The sequence below is a fragment of the Terrapene carolina genome, unplaced genomic scaffold (genome assembly GCF_002925995.2).
Source record: "Terrapene carolina triunguis isolate 2854851 unplaced genomic scaffold, T_m_triunguis-2.0 Scaffold247, whole genome shotgun sequence".
Taxonomy (NCBI): Eukaryota; Metazoa; Chordata; order Testudines; family Emydidae; genus Terrapene; species Terrapene triunguis.
This window is the reverse complement of record NW_020664598.1, coordinates 17,086,840-17,108,425: the sequence shown is the minus strand read 5'-3', so window position 1 is coordinate 17,108,425 and position 21,586 is coordinate 17,086,840. Positions and strand designations below refer to the sequence as shown.

General features: G+C 44.7%; 1 protein-coding gene across 1 annotated transcript in view; it reads right to left on the bottom strand.

The window, feature by feature from the left end:
* The window catches only part of AMN1 (antagonist of mitotic exit network 1 homolog), an 87,385-nt gene that overhangs the window by 60,593 nt on the left and 5,206 nt on the right, over positions 1-21,586 (bottom strand). Inside the window, exon 2 of the mRNA XM_029912804.1 lies at positions 131-263. Coding sequence (XP_029768664.1) covers positions 131-263 — 133 coding nt within the window. The remainder of the gene's footprint in view (positions 1-130; positions 264-21,586) is intronic.

Below are 21,586 nucleotides of genomic sequence, written 5' to 3'. Positions count from 1 at the left end.
GAGGTCCTCGGCTCACTTCTTGAACTGCATACATAATTTTAGTTGAGCTCTTTATTTTATATTTTGCTGTGTACTAAACTGGCATGAATGTGGAGAGACAGGCAGAAGTGAATTTTGAATGGGTTCTTACCTCACTGATATTTGCATCAGTTATCCGCCCTTGCATACTCATTAATTTTATCAGCTTATCTTTTATGTTGGGAGGCAAAGGCTTAATATCTGCAACATATCTGGAAATGTTCTTTGTCAAGCACTGAAGACACCTGAAATAAATGTAAGTTAAAATTCAGTTATACAGAGGCACAGTGTACTGGTACTACACTGAATTAAATACAATTATTAATTTAAAATAGGGCTGTTGATTACTCGCAGTTAACTCATGCAATTAACTAAAAAAATGAATTGCGATTAAAAATATTGTGATTAATTGCAGTTTTAATCGCATTGTTAAACAATAGAATACCAATTGAAATTTATTAAATATTTTTGGATGCTTTTCTACATTTTCAAATACATTGATTTCAATTACAACACAGAATACAAAGTGTACAGTGCTCACTTTATACAATTATTTTTATTACAAATATTTGCACTGTAAAAATGATAAAAGAAACAGTATTTTTCAATTCACCTCACATAAGTACTGTAGTGCAATCTCTTTGTCGTGAAAGTGCAACTTACAAATACAGAATTTTTTTGTTACATAACTACACTCAAAAACAAAACAATGCAAAACTTTATAGCCTACAAGTCTACTCAGTCCTACTTCTTGTTCAGCCAATCGCTAAGACAAACACGTTTGTTTACATTTACGGGAGATAAGGCTGCCCACATTTTACTTACAGTGTCACCTGAAAGTGACAACGGGAGTTTGCATGGCACTGTTGTAGCCAGTATTGCAAGGTATTTACGTGGCAGATATGGTAAACATTCATGTGCTTGGGGGGGAAAAAAGGTCTGGGGCCTAAACTTTCGTCCAGTAAACTGTATGTATGGCCTGGAGACAGGAAAGGGGAGGGGGGAGGTAGAAAAAGGGCAGAAAGAAACTATAAAAGCAGAATTAACCATTTGTAACAGTTTGTGATTAATAGCTGCCCGGTGACAGAGCAAGAAACCGCAAAGGGCAAAACTAAGAAAAACAGGAAAACGTATTTTGTTTTATTCCTTATATGGATGTTAAACTTTAAGGAAGTACATGTACTTTTTGTGGTTTTATCCTGTATAAGCTTTTGTATTTTATCTATTTGGGGGGTTCGGCTGCCTTGGCTGACTCCCCCATGCATGCATGTTTGATTAATCAATACAGGAGCCTCAGGCTGATCTGATCCAAAATCAATTATGTGGTCGATTTTCCACAACATGCCCCTTCATGCTTCGACCACCATTCCAGAGGACATGCTTCCATTCTGATGATGCTCGTTAAAAAATAATACGTTAATTACATTTGTGACTGAACTCTTTGGGGGAAAATTGTATGTCTCCTGCTCCGTTTTACTCACATTCTGCCATACATTTCATGTTATAGCAGTCTCAGATGATGACTCAGCACATGTTCATTGTAAGAACACTTTCACAGTAGATTTGACAAAATGCAAAGAAGGTACCAATGTGTGATTTCAAAAGATAGCTACAGCACTCGACCCAAGATTTAAGAATCTGACGTGCCTTTCAAAATCTGACAGGCATTAGGTATGGAGCATGCTTTCAGAAGTCTTAAAAGAGCAACACTTCGATGCGGAAACTACAGAACCAGAACTACCAAAGGAGAAAATCAACCTTCTGCTGATGGCATCTGACTCAGATGATGAAAATGAACATGCGTCAATCTGCACTGCTTTGGATTGTTATCAAGCAGAACGCGTCATCAACATGGACGCATGTCCTCTGGAATGGTGACTGAAGCGACATATGAATCTTTAGCACATCGGGCACTTAAGTGTCTTGCAATGCTAGCTACAACAGTGCCATGAGAATACCTGTTCTCACTTTCAAGTGACATTGTGCACAAGAAGTGGGCAGCATTATCTCCTGCAAATGTAAACAAACTTTTTTGTCTGAGCGATTGGCTGAACAAGAAATAGGATTGAGTGGCTCTAAAATTGTAGGCTCTAAAGTTTTGCATTGTTTTATTTTTGAATGCAGTTTTTTTTGCACATAATTCTACATTTGTAAGTTTAAATTTCACGATAAAGAGATTGCACTACAGTACTTCTATTAGTTGAATTGAAAAATACTATTTCTTTTGTTTTTTTATAGTGCAAATATTTTTAATCAAAAATGAATATAAAGTGAGCACTGTACACTTTGTATTTTGTGTTATAATTGAAATCAATATATTTGAAAATGTAGAAAACATCCAAAAATATTTAAATAAATTGTATTCTATTATTGTTCAACAGTGCGATTAATCACATGATTAATTTTTTTTTAATTGCACAATTGTGATTAATTTTTTTAATCTCTTGACAGCACTAATTTAAAACATTAAAAGGAATCTTTTTACAGCTTTTTTTTTTTTAAACTTCTACTCTGCAATGCCCACTTTGAGGCCTGAAAATATAACCGATGTTGCTCTTGATATAGTCCTTTTCCATTAGATAGAAGCGCGAAGGGGGTATTATTCATGATGCGTACTTCTCAGAATTATTATTCATGCCTGAAGAAAGAGTTTGTCCTTGCAGCTGGTTGTTCTTAATCTGAAGGCAGCACATTGTAGTGCATATTTGTACTAGTAACAATATCAACATGTCCTGTTTGAGATACTTTTCTCTATGTTGTAAATTCACCGCTCCCTATCTTTCCCACCACCCATGTCTCACAATAGCTTTCTGTTTTGAGAGATTTACTGTTATAAATTTACCTTGCTCCAGATCCACATCTTAATCAGAGTAGACTTATATTTTGCTTTTTGAAACATCTATGAATTAGTGCTGGATGAGGAATAATGGTGCAAATTAATCCCATACATTCACACCGGTAAATACTTACTTGGAATAGAAGGACCAGAGAACAATCAAATCCAAAAATGTGTAACACATCTTTATTAATAAATGTACACTTGAGTATTTAATTCTGCTACAAGTGCACAAAATTCAATAGTGTCTTAAACCAGGAAGGCTTTAAATCCCAGAATGCTCCTATATTTTGGCAGGATTGCTTCTCCCTCTTTTAAATAAGACAAGTTTAGTTCAAACATGCAGCAAGATAAGAGTCTCCAAATGAGATGGATCTTCTGGAAAATTCTCTTAAAACAATCCCCTCACATAAAGGAAACAAACAGATGACACTTATCCAGATACCTTTAGAATGGTGTCCAGAGGGAATAGTTCAGTGATGCTGTTCCAGACCAACTGTACATGAAACTGTACAAAACCTCATTTTGCAGATGGAGACTTTCAAGCACATGTCCTACATCTCAGGGAGTGCTTCACACCTGGTTCAGTTCAGGCAGCATTTGCACACCAGCTTCCTCAGAGGTTATTTTAAACTGCAGTCAGGCGGCCTTCGGCAGCACGCCTGTGGGCGGTCCGTACCCGCCGCCGAATTGCCGCCGAAACCGTGGGACTGGCGGACCTCCCGCAGGCACGCCACCAAAGGCCGCCTGACGGCCGCCCTCCCAGCAACCGGCAGGCCGCCCCCCGCGGCTTGTCACCCCAGGCACTCGCTTGCTGTGCTGGTGCCTGGAGCCGCCCGTGTCTCTGGAACATCTTGGCCATGCCCTCCTCCAGAGCTAGCAGCACCCAATGCTTGGAATGTAGCGGGTGACTGCAGACCCCAGTAGAGGTTGTAAGTAATTTGCATCACCACAACTCCTCCTCTCAGGTCCAGTGTGTCACTGTAAACCAGGGATGAATCTAACTGGCCAAAAAAAAAAAAAAAAAAAAAAAAAAAAAAAAAAAATTTCCATCCCACACGAAATTCTGAGATTTTGAAATTTCATTTATTGCCATATTGAGCCAAAAAGTCAAAATGTCAGAGTTGTTCGTGAAATATTTGTTTTGATCTTATCAGAGCATTGTTTCAACTTTACCATTTTGATTATTATAATTACCAAAAGTTGAAATGATAAAATTAAACGTTTCAACCCTATCAAAGCCCTTAATTTACTGTCTACAATTCTGACAAAATCAATATGCTCCCAGAAAACGTTGAGCTGCTGGCCAATCAGCAACAAAACTGTTCCAACAAAGATTTTCAACCAGATCAACTCAGTAATGACAGCACACCATGAAGTCAAAGTCAATACCCCCATTTCATAGATAAGTATCTGAAGAACAAACTTGTCTCAGGCCACAGGTGGAGGCATAAGAATATGGGGGAGGATGGGGAAGGAAGGAGAAGAGCGGTGATCTATTATTAGGAGGAGTTCCTGGTTCTCCAATGTTAGTACCTGTTAGTAAATATTAATGCTTTATTAGTTCTTTCTTTCTGTATATTTGATTCATTTATATATTAACTATTCTTTAGAATCTTTATCTTCAACAAAGAGTATGTCTGAATTCTAAGGCCCAGACACTATGCGCATATATAGCCTTGGGAAACTAATAAGGGATGATTGTTACAGCAGATGTTTTCTGTTGGGGAATCAACAAGGAAGAATGATTGTGGGGTAACAAGGACCCACTGAGAGGTATTATCTCAAAGAATTATTAGTCCTTTCAGCTGTAAATAATCATGCCTTCACACAAATCAGGTAAACTGAGAATGTATAGAAAGGACATCACAACGTATGTTTCTGGGAGAATATTCTTGGCAATGAGGTTTCCTTTGTCGGAACCCCTATATAACGATACTGGTATGGAAACTTAGTTGGGGGAATGAAAACAGAAGCAGGAGACACACATCCAGCTCTTAGTCCGACAACAATGATTCTATTCTATTCTTTCTGTATAGTGGTGTATTAATCTCTGATTGGAATTTTTTAATCTAAAATTATCAATTGAGCCTGTTATTTTGACAGTCTTGAGTCATTAACTCAGACATGCAACACCAGCCATTACAACATAATACAGTAGTAACTAATGAAACCAAAATATTTGACATCCACTGACAAAGTATTACAAATTAATAGGTCTGTCAATTAATCGCAGTCAACTCACGTGATTAACTCGAAAAATTATTCACACTTAACAATAGAATACCAATTAAAATTTATTAAATATTTTTGGATGTTTTTCTACATTTTCAATATTGATTTCAATTACAACACAGAATACAAAGTGCTCAGTGCTCACTTTATATTTATTTTTTATTACAAATATGTATGGTAAAAATGATAAACAAAACAAATTGTATTTTTCAATTCACCTCAAACAGGTAATGAAGTGCAATCTTTTTATTGTGAAAGTGCAACTTAAAAATGCAGATTTTTTTGTTACATAACTGCACTCAAAAACAAAACAGTGTAAAACTTTAGCGCCTACAAGTCCACTCAGTCCTACTTCTTATTCTGCAAATCGCTAAGACAAACAAGTTTGTTTACATTGATGGGAGATACTGCTGACTGCTTCTAAGCCCTGGTCTACACTACGAGTTTAGGTCGAAGGTAGCAGTGTTAGATCGATTTAACCCTGCACCCGTCCACATGACGAAGCATTTTTGTCGACTTAAAGGGCTCTTAAAAATCGATTTCTGTACTCCTCCCCGATGAGGGGATTAGCGCTGAAATCAACATCGCCAGGTCAAATTTGGGGGTAGTGTGGACGCAATTCGATGGTATTGGCCTCCGGGAGCAATCCCAGAGTGCTCCATTGCGACTGCTCTATACAGCACTCTCAACTCAGATGCACTGGCCAGGTAGACAGGAACAGCCCCGCGAACTTTTGAATTTTATTTCCTATTTGGCCAGCATGGCAAGCTGATCAGCACAGATGACCATGCAGAGCTCATCAGCAGAGGTGACCATGGAGTCCCAGAATCACAAAAGAGCTCCAGCATGGACCGAATGGGAGGTAGTGGATCTGACTGCTGTATGGGGAGACGAATCCGTGCTGTCAGAACTCCGTTCCAGAAGATGAAATGCCAAAATATTTGAAAAAAAATCTCCAAGGGAGTGAAGGACAGAAGCTGTAACAGGGACCTGCAGCAGTGCTGCGTGAAACTTAAGGAGCTCAGGCAAGCCTACCAAAAAAGCAAAGAGCCAAACGGCCGCTCCGGGTCAGATCCCCAGACATGCCGCTTCTATCATGAGCTGCATGCAATTCTAGGGGGTGCCCCTACAACTACCCCAGCCCTGTATGTGGACTCCTGCAAGGGAGTCTCACACAACAGGGATGAGGATTTGGGGACGAGGAAGATGATGAGGAGGAGGTCGAAGATAGCGCACAGCAGGCAAGTGGAGAAACCGTTCTCCCTGACATCCAGGAACTGTTTATCACCCTGGAGACATTACCCTCTCAACCTGGGCTCCCGGACCTTGAAGGCAGAGAAGGGACCTCTGGTGAGTGTACCTTTGTAAATATAATACATGGTTTAAAAGCAAGCGTGTTCAATGATTAATTTGCCCTGAAGACTTGGGATGTATTCGCGGCGAGTAAAGCTACTGGCATGCAGTCAAGCAACATCCGTTCTTTATCTCTCCGTGTTAACCTCAGGAGAGTGATATCATTCATGGTCACTTGATTGAAATAGGGGAATTTTATTAAGGGGACATTCAGAGGTGGCCATTCCTGCTGGGCTGTGTGCCTGTGGCTGAAAAGAAATCATCCCTGCTGTTAGCCATGTGGTGGGGGAAGGGGTGAAGCGAACATCCCAGAAAATTGGGTGGTGGGGGGGGGGGGTTAGTTAGGTTTGTGCTGCACATTAACCCGAAAACTGCAGCCCCTCCTTTTAAATGGCCAACACATTTTAAATGGTCAACCCAACTCTCTCTTTTTTCCTCCTGCAGCTGCAAATGTTTCAACGCTACCACTATCATCTCCGTCCCAGAGACTAGCGCAGATAAGAAGGTGAAAAAAAAAGCACTTGCAATGAAATGTTCTCTGAGCTCATGCAGTCCTCCCGCACTGAAAGAGCCCAGCAGAATGCGTGGAAGCAAACAATGTCAGTGTCCAGGAAAGCACAAAATGAACGTGAGGACAGGAGGGATGTGCGAGATGAGAGGTGGTGGGATCAAGAGGAGAGGTGGCGGGAGCAAGAGGAGCGGTGGTGGTAGCGTGATGAGAGGAGGCAATGCTGAGGCTATTGGAGGATCAAACTGATATGCTCCGGCATATGGTTGAGGTGCAGGAAAGGCAGCAGGAGCACAGACCGCTGCTGCAGCCCCTGTGTAACCAACTACCCTCCTCCCCAAGGTCCATAGCCTCCTCACCCAGACGCCCAAGAATGTGGGGGCGGGGGGCCCTGGGCACCCAACCACTCCACCCCACAGGACTGCCCAAGCAACAGAAGGCTGGATTCAATAAGTTTTGAAGTGCAGTGTGGCCTTGTCCTTCCCTCCTCCCCTCCTCCACCATCCCACCCGGTGCTTCCCTCCTCCACTACCCCTCCCAGGCTACCTTGGCAGTTATCCCCCTATTTGTGTGATTAATTAATAAAGAATGCATGAATTTGAAACAACAACGACTTTATTACCTCTGCAAGCGGTGATCGAAGGGGGGAGGGGAGGGCGGTTGGCTTACAGCAAAGTAGAGTGAACCAAGGGGGCGGGTTTTCATCAAGGAGAAACAAACAGAACTGTCACTCCGTAGCCTGGCCAGTCATGAAACTGGTTTTCAAAGCTTCTCTGATGCGTAGTGCGCCCTGCTGTGCTCTTCTAACCGCCCTGGTGTCGGGCTGCACGTAATCAGCAGCCAGGCGATTTGCCTCTACCTCCCACCCCGTCATAAACGTCTCCCCCTTACTCTCACAGAGATTGTGGAGCACACAGCAAGGAGTAATAATGATGGGAATATTGGTTTCGCTGAGGTGTAACCGAGCCAGTAAACTGTGCCAGCGACCCTTTAAACGTCCAAATGCACATTCTACCACCATTCTGCACTTGCTCAGCCTATAGTTGAACAGCTCCTGACTACTGTCCAGGGTGCCTGTTTATGGCTTCATGAGCCATGGCATTAAGGGGTAAGCTGGGTCCCCAAGGATAACTATAGGCACTTCAACATCCCTAACGGTTATTTTCTGGTCTGGGAAGTAAGTCCCTTGCTGCAGCCGTTCAGACAGACCAGAGTTCCTGAAAATGCGAGCGTCATGTACCTTTCCCAGCCATCCCACGTTGATGTTGGTGAAACGTCCCTTGTGATTCACCAGTGCTTGCAGCACCATTGAAAAGTACCCCTTGCGGTTTATGTACTGGCTGCCTTGGTGTTCCGGTCCCAAGATAGGGATATGCGTTCTGTCTATCACCCCACCACAGTTAGGGAATCCCATTGCAGTAAAGCTATCCACTATGACCTGCACATTTCTCCCAGAGTCACTACCCTTGATAGCAGCAGCTCAGTGATCGCGTTGGCTACTTGGATCACAGCAGCCCCCACAGTAGATTTACCCACTCCAAATTGATTCCTGACTGACTGGTAGCTGTCTGGCATTGCAAGCTTCCACAGGGCTATCGCCACTCACTTCTCAACTCTGAGTGCTGCTCTCATCTTGGTATTCTTGCACTTCAGGGCAGGGGAAAGCAAGTCAAAGTTCCATGAAAGTGCCCTTACGCATGCGAAAGTTTCGCAGCCACTGGGAATCATCCCAGACCTGCAACGTTATGCGGTCCTACCAGTCTGTGCTTGTTTCCCGGGCCCAGAATCGGCGTTCCATGTCATGAACCTGCCCCATTACCACCATGATGTCCGAATTGCCAGGGCCTGTACTTTGAGAGAAGTCTGTGTCCACGTCCTCATCACTCTCGTCACCGCGCTGCCATCACCTCCTCACCTGCTTTTGCAGGTTCTGGTGCTGCATATACTGCAGGATAATGCACAAGGTGTTTACAGTGCTCATAACTGCCGCGGTGATCTGAGCAGGCTCCATGCTTGCCGTGGTATGGCGTCTGCAGGAGAGCAGAGTGGCAGCGGAAGCGTGACAATGTTTTTCAGCCCTATTGTACCATCTGCTGCCAGAGCAGAGTGACGATGGTTTGCAGCCCTATTGTACCGTCTGCTGCCAGCAGCACCCAGGACACAACAGTGGCAGCTGAGCTGAGCAGGCTGCACACTTGCCATGGTATGGCGTGAAACAGTTGTCTGCCGTTGCTGTCACGGAGGGAGGGGCAACTGACGACATGTACCCAAAACCACCCGCGACAATGTTTTTGCCCCATCAGGCAGTGGGAGCTCAACCCAGAATTCCAATGGGTGGTGGAGACTGCGGGAACTGTGGGATAGCTACCCACAGTGCAACGCTCCGAAAGTCAACGCTAGCCTTGGTACTGTGCCGACTTAATTCGACTTAATGCGCTTAGTGAGGACACACACAATCGACTGTATAAAATCGCTTCCTAAAAAAAAATCGACTTATATAAATTCGACCTAATTTCATAGTGTAGACATACCCTTATTTACAATGTCACCTGAAAGTGAGAACAGGCATTTGCATGGCACTTTTGTAGCCGGCGTTGCAAGGTATTTACATGCCAGATATGCTAAACATTCGTATATCCCTTCATGCTTCGGCCACCATTCCAGAGGACATGCTTCCATTCTGATGATGCTCGTTAAAAAAATAATGCATCAATTAAATTTGTGACTGTACTCCTTGGCGGGGAGAATTGTATGTCTCCTGCTCTGTTTTACTCGCACTCTGCATATATTTAATGTTATAGCAGTCTCGGATGATGACCCAGCACATGTTCGTTTTAAGAACACTTTCACAGCAGATTTGACAAAACGCAAAAAAGGTACCAATGTGAGATTTCTAAAAACAGCTACAGCACTCGACTCAAGGTTTAAGAATCTGAAGTGTCTTTCAAAATCTGACAGGTATGGAGCAGGCTTTCAGAAGTCTTAAAAGAGCTACATTTTGATGCGGAAACTACAGAACCCGAACCATCAAAAAAGAAAATCAACCTTCTGCTGATGGCATCTGACTCAGATGATGAAAATGAACATGCATCAGTCCGCACTGCTTTGGATTGTTATCGAGCAGAACCCATCATCAGCATGGATGCATGTCCTCTGGAATGGTGGTTGAAGCATGAAGGGACATATGAATCTTTAGCGCATCTGGCATGTAAATATCTTGCGACGCCAGCTACAACAGTGCCATGCAAACACCTGTTCTCACTTTCAGGTGATATTGTAATCAAGAAGCAGGCAGCATTATCGCCAGCAAATTGTAACCAACCTTGTTTGTCTGAGTGATTGGCTGACCAAGAAGTAGGACTGCGTGGACTTGTAGGCTCTAAAGTTTTACATTGTTTTATTTTTGAATGCAGTTATTTTTTGCACATAATTCTACATTTGTAAGTTTAAATTTCATGATAAAGAGATTGCACTACAGTACTTCTACTAGTTGAATTGAAAAATATTTTTTTTTGTTTTTTACAGTGCAAATATTTGTAATACAAAATAAATATAAAGTGAGCACTGTACACTTTGTATTCTGTGTTGTAAATGAAATTAATATATTTGAAAATGTAGTAAACATCCAGAAATATTTAAAAGAAATGGTATTCTATTGTTGTTTAACAACGCGATTAATTGCACAATTAATTAATTTTTTTTAATCATGCCACAGGCCTACAAATTAATTTTTATTCTCCAGTATCTGAGCAAATAAATTACCATCATGGATGCTTGCATGACTCATAGTCTTTTTGTATAGTCCCCCTTTCTGAAGTTAAATGCAACGGTAGTGGACTTCTTGGGTATTTCCTCCCCAACAAGGATGTTAAATTTAATTACATTATGGTTGCTATTAACAAGCCGGTTCAGATATATTCACCTCTTGGACCGGATCCTGTGCTCCATTTAGGGGTAAATCAAGAATTGCCTCTCCCCTGGTGGAGTCCAGGACTAGCTGCTCCAAGAAGCCTCTCTAATCTCTGTGAGCATTTCACAATCACCATTCTGGTCAGACAACTGGTAGTATATTCCTTCTGCTATACTCATTATTCAAGCATGGAATTTCTATCCATAGAGATTCAATGGTACAGTTTGATTCATTAAAGATTTTTACTATATAAGATTATAAAATAAGGCTGTAAGATTTTTACTGCTAGTTACTTACAGCAGAGCTAGAAGGAGGACCTACCACATCATTTAGGAGGTGTCCCATGGTCTTGGCAGTCAAATGGGCCCTCTAAGCGAAAACTCATTGTTCAAATCCCCCTTTCATATTGATATAAAATTATTCTACTTAACTGCCAGAGGGCAAATTTGTCACGTACACATGGGAGAAAGAAGAAGGACAAAATGCAGGGTCAGCTATAGGTAGTCAGGAAGTTCCTTCAAGAGGAAATGTAGCCAAACTCCAAACCTGGAGACAATGGACCTTTCTGTGCCTGCGTCCTGTAGATAGCTAACCGCTTAGTTTGCAAAATAAGCAAGGAGGAGGGGGCAAATAGATGAACAATAAGGGGTCATAAGAGGGGCAGATACATGTAGCTTGCTAATTATGTATGGTAATGATGGCAAATTTTGGCCAATCATAGAGCGATAGATTATCATAAGCAACTGCATATAATGCTTTGGTGTAAGTGTTTTCTTTGTTCTTGCTGACTTATGAGCTCGAACCCAATTGCAATTGAAATAAACGGATCGCCCCTCCCAGGGCTCCTTGCTTGGCTAGCTGTGTCCGTCTCTCCTTATTCCTCAGCTGGAACGGACAGAAATTTCTATGACAATATTCTCTACCTATGTATGAATCAGTGTTCCACTTGTCTCTGATACATCCCCTCTCATTGGTTACAAGCCTACAAATCTCTCTCCCTTTAATCTTATAAAAACAACTTTAATTTGCCTAACAACAGCAAAGCTAATTATAACCAATTTTACCTAACAACTACCTTCCTCCTTATTTTTACATCAGGCTCCATTTTGTACTATCTATATTCCTTCACCCTTGTTAAAAAATTTGGCAGCACATCACCACCTTATTCTATCCTGTACATTCTTCAAATTCCTGATCATCCCTTGGGCTCTAGCCTGCTAAATACTAGTTTCTTTGGCCTTGGCTACACTTGCAGCTGTACAGCGCTGTGAAGTAAACCTGTCTTCGTACAGCTCAGTAGGGAAAAGCTTTACAGTGCTGTAACTTGCAAGTGTAGCCAAGGCCTTTGTTTGTTTTTTGTAACTGAAGTGTTTTACAGGGATAGTTGTGTTCTATTTCAGCTAAGAGGAACTCCACAAAGACAAAAACACAGTTTGGAGTTTCACAGAGGCCTTGGCTACACTTGCAAGTTACAGCGCTGTAAAGCCTCCCCCAGCGCTGTAACTCACTCCCCGTCCACATTGGCAGGGCACTTACAGCGCTGTATCTCCCTGGGTACACCGCTGCAGGTACTCCACATCTCCGAGAGGAATAACAGCTGCAGCGGAGTGGCTACGACTCACAGGTGTGAGTGTAAACGCTTGCAGTGCTGTACTAATCACCTTGTCAAGTGGCCAATCCTCTCCATTGTTGTGACCGGCTGCAGGAATGTGAAAGTGCTGGTTTCAAAGCTCATACCACAGAGAAAAGCAAACAGTTTGCAGCTTGCTTTGAGTGAGTGAATGAATGAGCAGGGGGCCAGGAGTTCGGAACTTGCCAAATAGAGAGCTGACATGCTCCAAAAAGCACTCTCTCTCCCCCCACACTCCCTGTCACAATCCACCCCCCCCACCCCCCGTTTTGAAAAGCACGTTGCAGCCACATGAATGCTGGGATAGCTGCTCATAATGCACCGCTCCCAACACAGCTGCAAATGTTACAAGTGTGGCCACACCACTGCGCTGGCAGATGTCAGTGTGGACAGACTGCAGCACTTTTCCCTACTCAGCTGTACGAAGACAGGTTTACCTCACAGTGCTGTACAGCTGCAAGTGTAGCCAAGGCCAGACAATATTGTTACCATGACTTCATTATCTCTCATTTCTCTCTCTCCCCTATCTCTTTGATAGCCAATTTGCTCTGCTCTTTTGGAGTGAGGGCAGCTCTGATACAATAATACATTCAGTAATTGCCATGTTTTCATAAACTTCTTAATAAAAAGAGTGAAAATACTATTATTCTGTATGGAGAGGTTGCAAAATTCAAGTATCTTCTCCTCTTTGCTAATTTCTTATTGTTACTTCCACTGAGTTGCTGTCTAACGCTTCCTCTAACAGTGGTTATGGTCAGTAAGATAAGAGTTGTGGCTTTTTGGATACACATTGCCTTCGTGTGACATATACTTATTTGCCCCTCCTCCGTATTTTGTTTCCAAACAAATTTGGACTGGTAAACATGGCAACAACCAACATTGGTGTGTGTGTGTGTGTGTTTGTGTGTGTGTGTTTGTGTAAAATTCTGTCCCAGTCCAACTTTCTGAAGGAAAACATTAACCTTTCCCCTCATTTTCCTAGGACACTATCTACAACTGCAATGACCTGATAAGTTATGAAATCCCTCATTACATTTTTTTCAACTGTTCTGCTCCCTCATCTCTTCTTGCACCATTCCAGCCAGGCTTCTAAAACACAATTCAATTAGGCTTGTCTGTAGCGAACAGTGCCCCTTCAGGGATGTAATTTATTTAATCCAAGGCCCAACACACATGCAAGCAAGTCTTCAGACCCAGCATCCTAGCTGGAAGGAGCAAGTTAATATTAGTCTGTATTCCCCATCTAAGTCCCTGTCTCCTCTGCCCAGGCTCTTCACCTCTTTATTGGGACACCCCTTCTGGAGTCAGGCCTGCTGCCATCACCAGGGGCAGGGTTCCTTCATTTGTCTCAGCATCCCTGCAGGGGTCAAACTATTGCAGCTATTCTCTGGAGTGGCGTATTTTGGAATCTGCTCCCTGCCCCAGCAACATCTCTCCTAGATTCCCTTTTCTGCTGAGCTCTCTAACCAGCTCTCCTGACAAGCCTCTTTCCTCAGGAGCTTCCTCTCTAAGGCCTTGGCTACACTCATAGATTCACAGCGCTGCCATGGCAGCGCTGTGAAGCGCGAGTGTAGTCGCGCCGCCAGCGCTGCGAGAGCTCTCTCGCAGTACTGCGAGTACTCCACCTCTCCGAGGGGAATAGCTTGCAGCGCTGCGAGGGAGCGTGCAACGCTGCAGGTGCTGATTACACTGACGCTTTACAGTGCTGCACTCGCTGCGCTCAGGGGGGGTGTTTTTTCACACCCCTGAGCGCAGCAAGTGCAGCGCTGTGAAATGCCAGTGTAGCCAAGGCCTAAGGCCTTGGCTACACTTGCAAGTTACAGCGCTGTAAAGCCTCCCCCAGCGCTGTAACTCACTCCCCGTCCACACTGGCAGGGCACTTACAGCGCTGTATTGTTAGGCCCAAAAACCGAAAAAACATGCTTATCTCAGTCCTCACTGTCGTTTCCCATGCATGAAGCTGTACGTATACAGGATGTATAAAAGATATATGGAAAAGGGGAGGGAGTTGGACGGATGCGCCCCGACCCTGGGAAAGGAATGTGAAGGACGGGAAGCTAAACAGATGTATCCTATTTACCCCTAGAAAGGAATTTAAAAATTCCATAGGTTAGCAGAATGTATGCACGCTAAGTTGTTTGTTACTGGGTATAAAAAGACTTGCTTTGTGCTTGTAAGGGGTGTCTCTCTCTCTCTGGCATTAGCCGAGGAAGAACACCACTCAGCTGACTGATCAATAAAGAACTTGAAGCCGTCTTCTAGACTCCCGTGCCTCCTTGGGGTAATTGGGCAGCTCCAGGGGGAAACGAGCCCATTTGGCTAACAGTATCTCCCTGGGTACACCGCTGCAGGTACTCCACCTCCCTGAGAGGAATAACAGCTGCAGCAGAGTGGCTACGACTCACAGGTGTGAGTGTAAACGCTTGCAGCGCTGTACTAATCACCTTGTCAAGTGGCCAATCCTCTCCATTGTTGTGACGGCTACAGGAATGCGGAAGTGCCGGTTTCAAAGCTCTTACCACAGAGAAAAGCAAACAGATTGCAGCTTGCTTTGAGTGAGTAAATGAATGAGCAGGGGGCTGGGAGTTCGGAACTTGCAAAATAGAGAGCTGACATGCTCCAAAAAGCACTCTCTCTCCCCCCACACTCCCTGTCACAATCCACACGCCCCCCCCTCCCCCGTTTTGAAAAGCACATTGCAGCCACATGAATGCAGGGATAGCTGCCCATAATGCACCGTTCCCAACACAGCTGCAAATGTTGCAAGTGTGGCCACAGCTGCAGCTGGCAGTGTGGACAGACTACAGCGCTTTTCCCTACTCAGCTATACGAAGACAGGTTTAACTTACAGCGCTGTACAGCTGCAAGTGTAGCCAAAGCCTTAGTATTGTGGAGCTCCCTGCCTGAGCCCTCATAAGTCTCTATGAGGCCCTGGTGTTCTATAGCTAATTAACTGCAGCCCAGCCACTTAGATAATTAACTACTGACAGGTGGATCTGGGTTGGCTCATTCTCCTTAGCGGAGCCTGTCACAGGTAGGCTAGTCCCTGACTCCATGGAAATGGCCAGCTCCCGTAACACAAAATGTGATATCTAGGCACAATAAACATTACATTTCCTTGGAAACAGAATGATACGTTTAAATATATAATTTTCAAAATTCAGTGAACATTATCCAAAAACGTTGTTGTCAAGTCAATCTTCAGTCTCAAACAAGTAATCAGTGCCCCTGGCAAGGTAAGTATACATGTTGAGTGCAATTATATACCCATTGTTGCTAAGCAGGACAAATGCCCAAGGACATGAAACGACAAGGCAACATATTTATTAACATCAACAGTGAGGAAATCCTGTTATCATTTGGAATCAGAGCAAGTGTTAGAAAGAACTCAGAGGTACTTGATTTTTATCCGTATATTCATTCCTCTCTAGACTCTGTTGCCTCTTTCCAAGCAGTCATTCTTAGGTCATCAATTGCTATCAAGCCCACGTTAATTATTAATTAATGGAAATATCCCATCTCCTAGAACTGGAAGGGACCTTGAAAGGTCATTGAGTCCAGTCCCTTGCCTTCACTAGCAGGACCAAGTACTGATTTTGCCCCAGATCCCCAAGTGGCCCCCTCAAGGATTGAACTCACAACTCTGGGTTTAGCAGGCCAATGCTCAAACCACTGAGCTATCCCTCCCCCCTGTTGCTAGTAGCAGGGATCAAAAGTCACCTTATAATAGTTTTTTGGTGATTACAGTCTGGTTACCATTGAACAACTGTCCACATTACAAATGTAACGGAAAAATAAGAGTAGGCCTAAACTCTGGTCAAGAAAACTTATACACCTCTACCCCGATATAACGCTGTCCTCGGGAGCCAAAAAAATCTTACCGCATTATAGGTGAAACCGCGTTATATTGAACTTGCTTTGATCCGCCGGAGCACGCAGTCCCCCCTCCCCCCCGGAGCGCTGCTTTACCGCGTTATATCTGATTTCGTGTTATATCGGGTCACGTTATATCGGGGTAGAGGTGTATGTGGTTAAAGGGCAGAACGAGAGAGTGAGGAAAATTGCGAAGTAAAGTAATTGCAACAGCCAATCTTAAGAAACATGTAGTTGCAACAGCAAATGTTAGGAAAGCCGTTAACTGTAAAAGAACAACCTGTTAATATACAGGAAAGCTTGTTTTTTCTGTATTCCTAATAAGGGAAAAATATTAATAAGGAAGTGGGCTTGATTTAACGTTGCCTTTGAGCTCTATGAGCTTCAGCGTTCCTTTTGGGGGCAGAGCAGCCAGGCTGGTTGTCTCTTCCTGCATGTTTGTAATAAAGGAGCCTCAGGCTGTTCTGATCCAAACACAACGTGTGGTAAATTTTTCCACAACACAAATATCACTACCATATGTGGAACTTAACTGACAGTCTTATTGGCAGTCACAGCAGAGAAGCTAAGGATTCAACGGGCCATCAACAGTGAGAGACAATATTATCCTGATCAGGAGTGACGGACATAGACAGGACCATGGAGAGGAAAATGCTCTGCTATTACCTATTCCTGTTCTACGGATTAATGGAAGACTTCTGTCTCCATGGCTCTCAGGCTATGAACTTCACTTGAATTAACTCAGACACCTTACCTCAGACTTCTTAATGCATGAGTAAACTTAATCAGCTTTTTAAGGTTTTGAACCTACAACAAGCTCCACACAGACAGACCCCAGCACCCAGGGCCGGCTCTAGGCACCAGCCTCCAAGCATGTGCTTGGGGCGGCACTTTCTAAGGGGTGGCACTCCGAGCCCCCCCCCCCTTTTTTTTGGTTGGGGCGGCAAAAAGCCACTGGCCCTGTCAGCACGCGAGCCGGGATCCGCGCCCCCTGCCCAGCCCGGCGGCACCCTGCACAGCCCACTCGGGCAAGGAAACACCGCGCCACCCTGGGGAGACTCGGAGTGGCAGCGGCAGCAGGACCCCTCCTCCCTCCCTGCATCCCGGGCCCCACTTCCCTCCCTCCCCGGCTCCTCACACACTCCGGGAGCCCCTCTCGCCGCCATCGCAGCCCGGGCTCAGCTCCCCCTCTCTCCCCAGCTCCTCATGCACTCCGGGAGCCCTGCTCGCCGCCGCAGCCCGGGCTTGGTTCCAGGGCCCGGGCTGCGGAGACGAGGGGCTCCCGGAGCGTGTGAGGAGCGGGGAGAGAGGGAAGCGGGGTCCCCTGGAGCCGAGCCCGGGCTGCAGCGGTGAGAGGGGCTCCCGGAGCGTGTGAGGAGGTGAGCAGCAGGCTGGGCTCGTCGGTGCTGAGCAGGTAGCCCCGCAGCCAGAGATCCTCGCCTTCCTGCCCGCCGGGGCTGGGCCAGGGCGCGGTGAGGCTGAAGAGCAGCAGGTCTGGGCGGCTCTCCAGATCCTCGGCCACCAGCATGTCAGGGGTGAGAGCGGTGAGCACGAACTGATCCACCTCGGCCACCAGCAGCGCCACGAAACCTAGGGAGGGGGCCGTGTTCTCCGTGCCGCCCCGCAGCTGCACCGCCACCTGGAAGTACTCCCGCTCCACGCTGCCCAGCAGCTCCACCCGCATGGGGACGGAGTCACAGTTGAGCCAGGGCTCAGACGCCGTGTGCTGGTAGCGGATCCCACGTTTGGGGCATGGGGGGAGCCCAGTGCTGGGGTGGCAGGGGGTATGGGTGGGGAGGGGAAGAGAGATCCCAGTGCTGGGGTGGCAGGGGGCGTGGGTGTGGGGGGCACTGGTTGGCGAGGGGGGGGGGGAAGCCAAAAAATTTTTTTTGCTTGGGGTGGCAAAAAACCTAGAGCCGCCTTGCCAGCACCTGTGAAGATCCTTGGCTCTAGGAGTCTGCCAATGGAGGGTATGTCTACACTGCAATTAAGAACCCATGGCTGGCCTGTGCCAGCTGACTCAGGCTAGTGGGGCATGGGCAAAGGGGCTGTTTAGCTGTGGTGTAGTTGTTGCAGCTCAGGCTGCTGTCTAAGACCTAGGACCCTCCTACCTTGCAGGGTCCTAGATCTTCAGCTCCAGCTCAAACCCAGGCTCCAGCCCAAGCCTGAATGTCTACATTGAAATTAAACAGTCCCTTAGCCCAAGCCCAGCGAGCCTGAGTCAGCTGACATGGACCAGCTGCAGGTTTTTATTTGTAGTGTAGACATACAGCTAGAGCTCACTGTATACTTCTGGGGGAATTCTGCACCACTGCACATGTGCAGAATTTGTGGCCCCTGAAGATTTCTTTGCTTCCCTGCAGAAAAATGACTTTTTCACAAGAGCGGTCATACGACCCTTCCCAGCAGTACGTTTCGGGTATCCAGAGAGGTAAATCACTGTGGGGTAGGGGGCAGGGCTGGGAAAGACCCAGCTGGTGGCTCTTAGCCCCAGCTGGGTTGGGGAGGGCCCTGGGGTGTTTCTGGGGCAGGCCTGGTCCTTGTGTGTCAGGGTTGTGTGCAGCCTCACCGCTGAGTCTGTGTCCCGCGGGGAGCTACGCAGTGATCTCCCACCTCTGTGCAGCTAGTGGCCTCTGCTCCCCAATGCCATGCTGGAGCCTCCACATTTATTTGGCAAATAAAATTTTGCAGAATTTTAAAATATTGTGCGCAGAATTTTTAATTATTTGGTGCAGAATGCCCTCAGGAGTAACTGTAGAATCAGGTCTCACGTGTTTACAGGACAGAAGCCTTAATGAGACCGTATTAACTCAGCTTTCATGAAAATTACCAGCCCCAACATTAAAATCTCCTCATGCTCCCTAAAGTAAGGCAAAAGTTATAATAAATAAAATAAAAGATATTTTACCTCCCCATTAAAAATATTTTCTTGCACAAGATAAGGGCAAATTGATTTTTGCAAAGCTGAATTAATGTAGTTTCCTGCACTTAGTTTTCTTAAAAAAACTGAACAACAACAACAAAAAACCTGGGCTTCATTATAAACCCTCTGCATACAAGCAAATTTCACTGGATCTGTTCTGATGTGACAGTTGCATAATCAGGTGGCAGAAATTTGAGAATACACAATCAAATACTGTTAGGCCCAAAAAGCGAAAAACATGCTTATCTCGGTTTCTGCTTGTTATCCTAGTAAATATGCTTATTGCAGTCCTCACTGTCGTTCCCCATGCATGAAGCTACACGTATACAGAATGTATAGAAGACATATGGAGAAGGGGGAGGGAGTTTGACGGATGCGTCACGACCCTGGAAAAGAAATGTGAAGGATGGGAAGCCAAACAGATGTATCCTATTTACCCCTAGAAAGGAATTTAAAAGACCCCCGGAAGAATAATCAATCAAGGGGGCCCCAGCAGCTATATTCCGTTTATCCCTGGAGGGGAATTTGAAGGTTCCATGGGTTAGCAGGGTGTATGCATGCTAAGTTGTTTGCTACTGGGTATAAAAGGGCCTGCTTTGTGCTTGTAAGGTGTGTTCCTCCCTCTGGCACTAGTCGAGGAGGACACCCACTCAGCTGACCGATCAATAAAGAACTTGAAGCCGTCTTCTAGACTCCCGTGCCTCCTTGGGGTAATTGGGCAGCTCCAGGGGGAAACGAGCCCATTTGGCTAACAATACACATACATTAAGTAGTCCTTCTAGACACTGCATATTCAAATAAACACATCTGAAGCAGCATCAATTATATTACCATTTCTATCCATATTTAATTTGTACTGCACCATAAAGGGTGTGCAAAATATGAAATTTTAGACAAAGGTCAGTAGGACTTGCTGGGCACTGATGCTACTTAACAAGAGAACTGATGAACAAAGCCTTTGCAGATATTTAGCATAAGATGTAAACAAATAAGGCCAAATAATGCTCCCATGTACGCCAATATAAATCTAGGCTAACTCCCCTGAAGTATTTGTATAGCTGAGAAAAAGAATTTGGTCTGTAGACTTGTTATACACAATGACATGACACACTGCAAGGCTCTTCTTGCATGTTTTGTGAAACATCAGCTACAATAATAGGAGGGGGGGAAAGCCTCTTTGAAGGAGACTGGATTATTTGAAGAAGGGAGGAATACAATTGCAATGTGTATGGTTCTTGGAGGCGACAAGGTGTGGGCTGTGGTGAGAGCAGGGTCCAATCTACATCTGAAATCTTACCAGAAACAAAAAGTGAGCAACATGGACAGGAGGCAGGACCTAGTCATGTTTTTTAATTGTTTTCATATATGAAAACATTTTGATCTTTTATACCAAGTCCTTTAGATAACAGTGTAAAAAGATATAAACAACAACATGAAAAGGAAGCAAAGGTGCAAGAACTTTTTCCTCTCAAACTCTGAATCATGAAACACCTTTCATTATAATCTTTAAATGTTTTAAATCTTCCATATTACTGAATCATTCATGCTGTAGGACAAGGAGCCCTCTTTCCCTAGACTGGGAAGGAGCATGATAACAATAGTCAGAGCTGCCAATGGCAAAGGTTTTTTTTTTTTTTACTAGATGTGGCCAGTAGTAATATCCAGCATTTCTATAGCATTTTTCATCTTCAAAACACTTTAAACAAAACCCTTTAACTAATGTAATGGGTCTGGTAAAGGGAGTCTATAGTGTGCCAGGAGAGTTGACTCAAAGACTGTGCAAGCATACCCAGATAGACACATACCTGTGAGCAAAGCTGGTCTACACTAGAAAATTACTTCGACCTATACGCCTTGCTGGGGCCCTAGGCATGGCTAAAAGTATGAAACAAAGTAAGGTGTGAACCAAAGTAGGCCTTTTTAGAATAATAGCACTAGGTACCAGCTAACCACATGACTACATTCCTAAGAGAATGGTAATTAATCAGGTAACCTCAAATACATGCCTAAGAGGATGGTACAGAAACACATAGACCTCTTGTAAGATAAGAATGGAATGACAGGATAATGCAGAGGTTTTCAAAATGGGTGGCGCGGAATGTATTCCGGGGGAGCATGAGAAGCTTGTGGGGGGAGGGGGGGAAAACAGGGAAAGCTTACTTCACTCATTCAGAGCTGGATGGCCAGAGAGCAACAGCTGTTGGCCAGATGCCGGGGGGAGGGGCGGAGAGACGTAAACTACTAAAGACACAAAGAAGGGGGCCACGATCAAATAAGTTTGAGAACCACTGGGATAATGG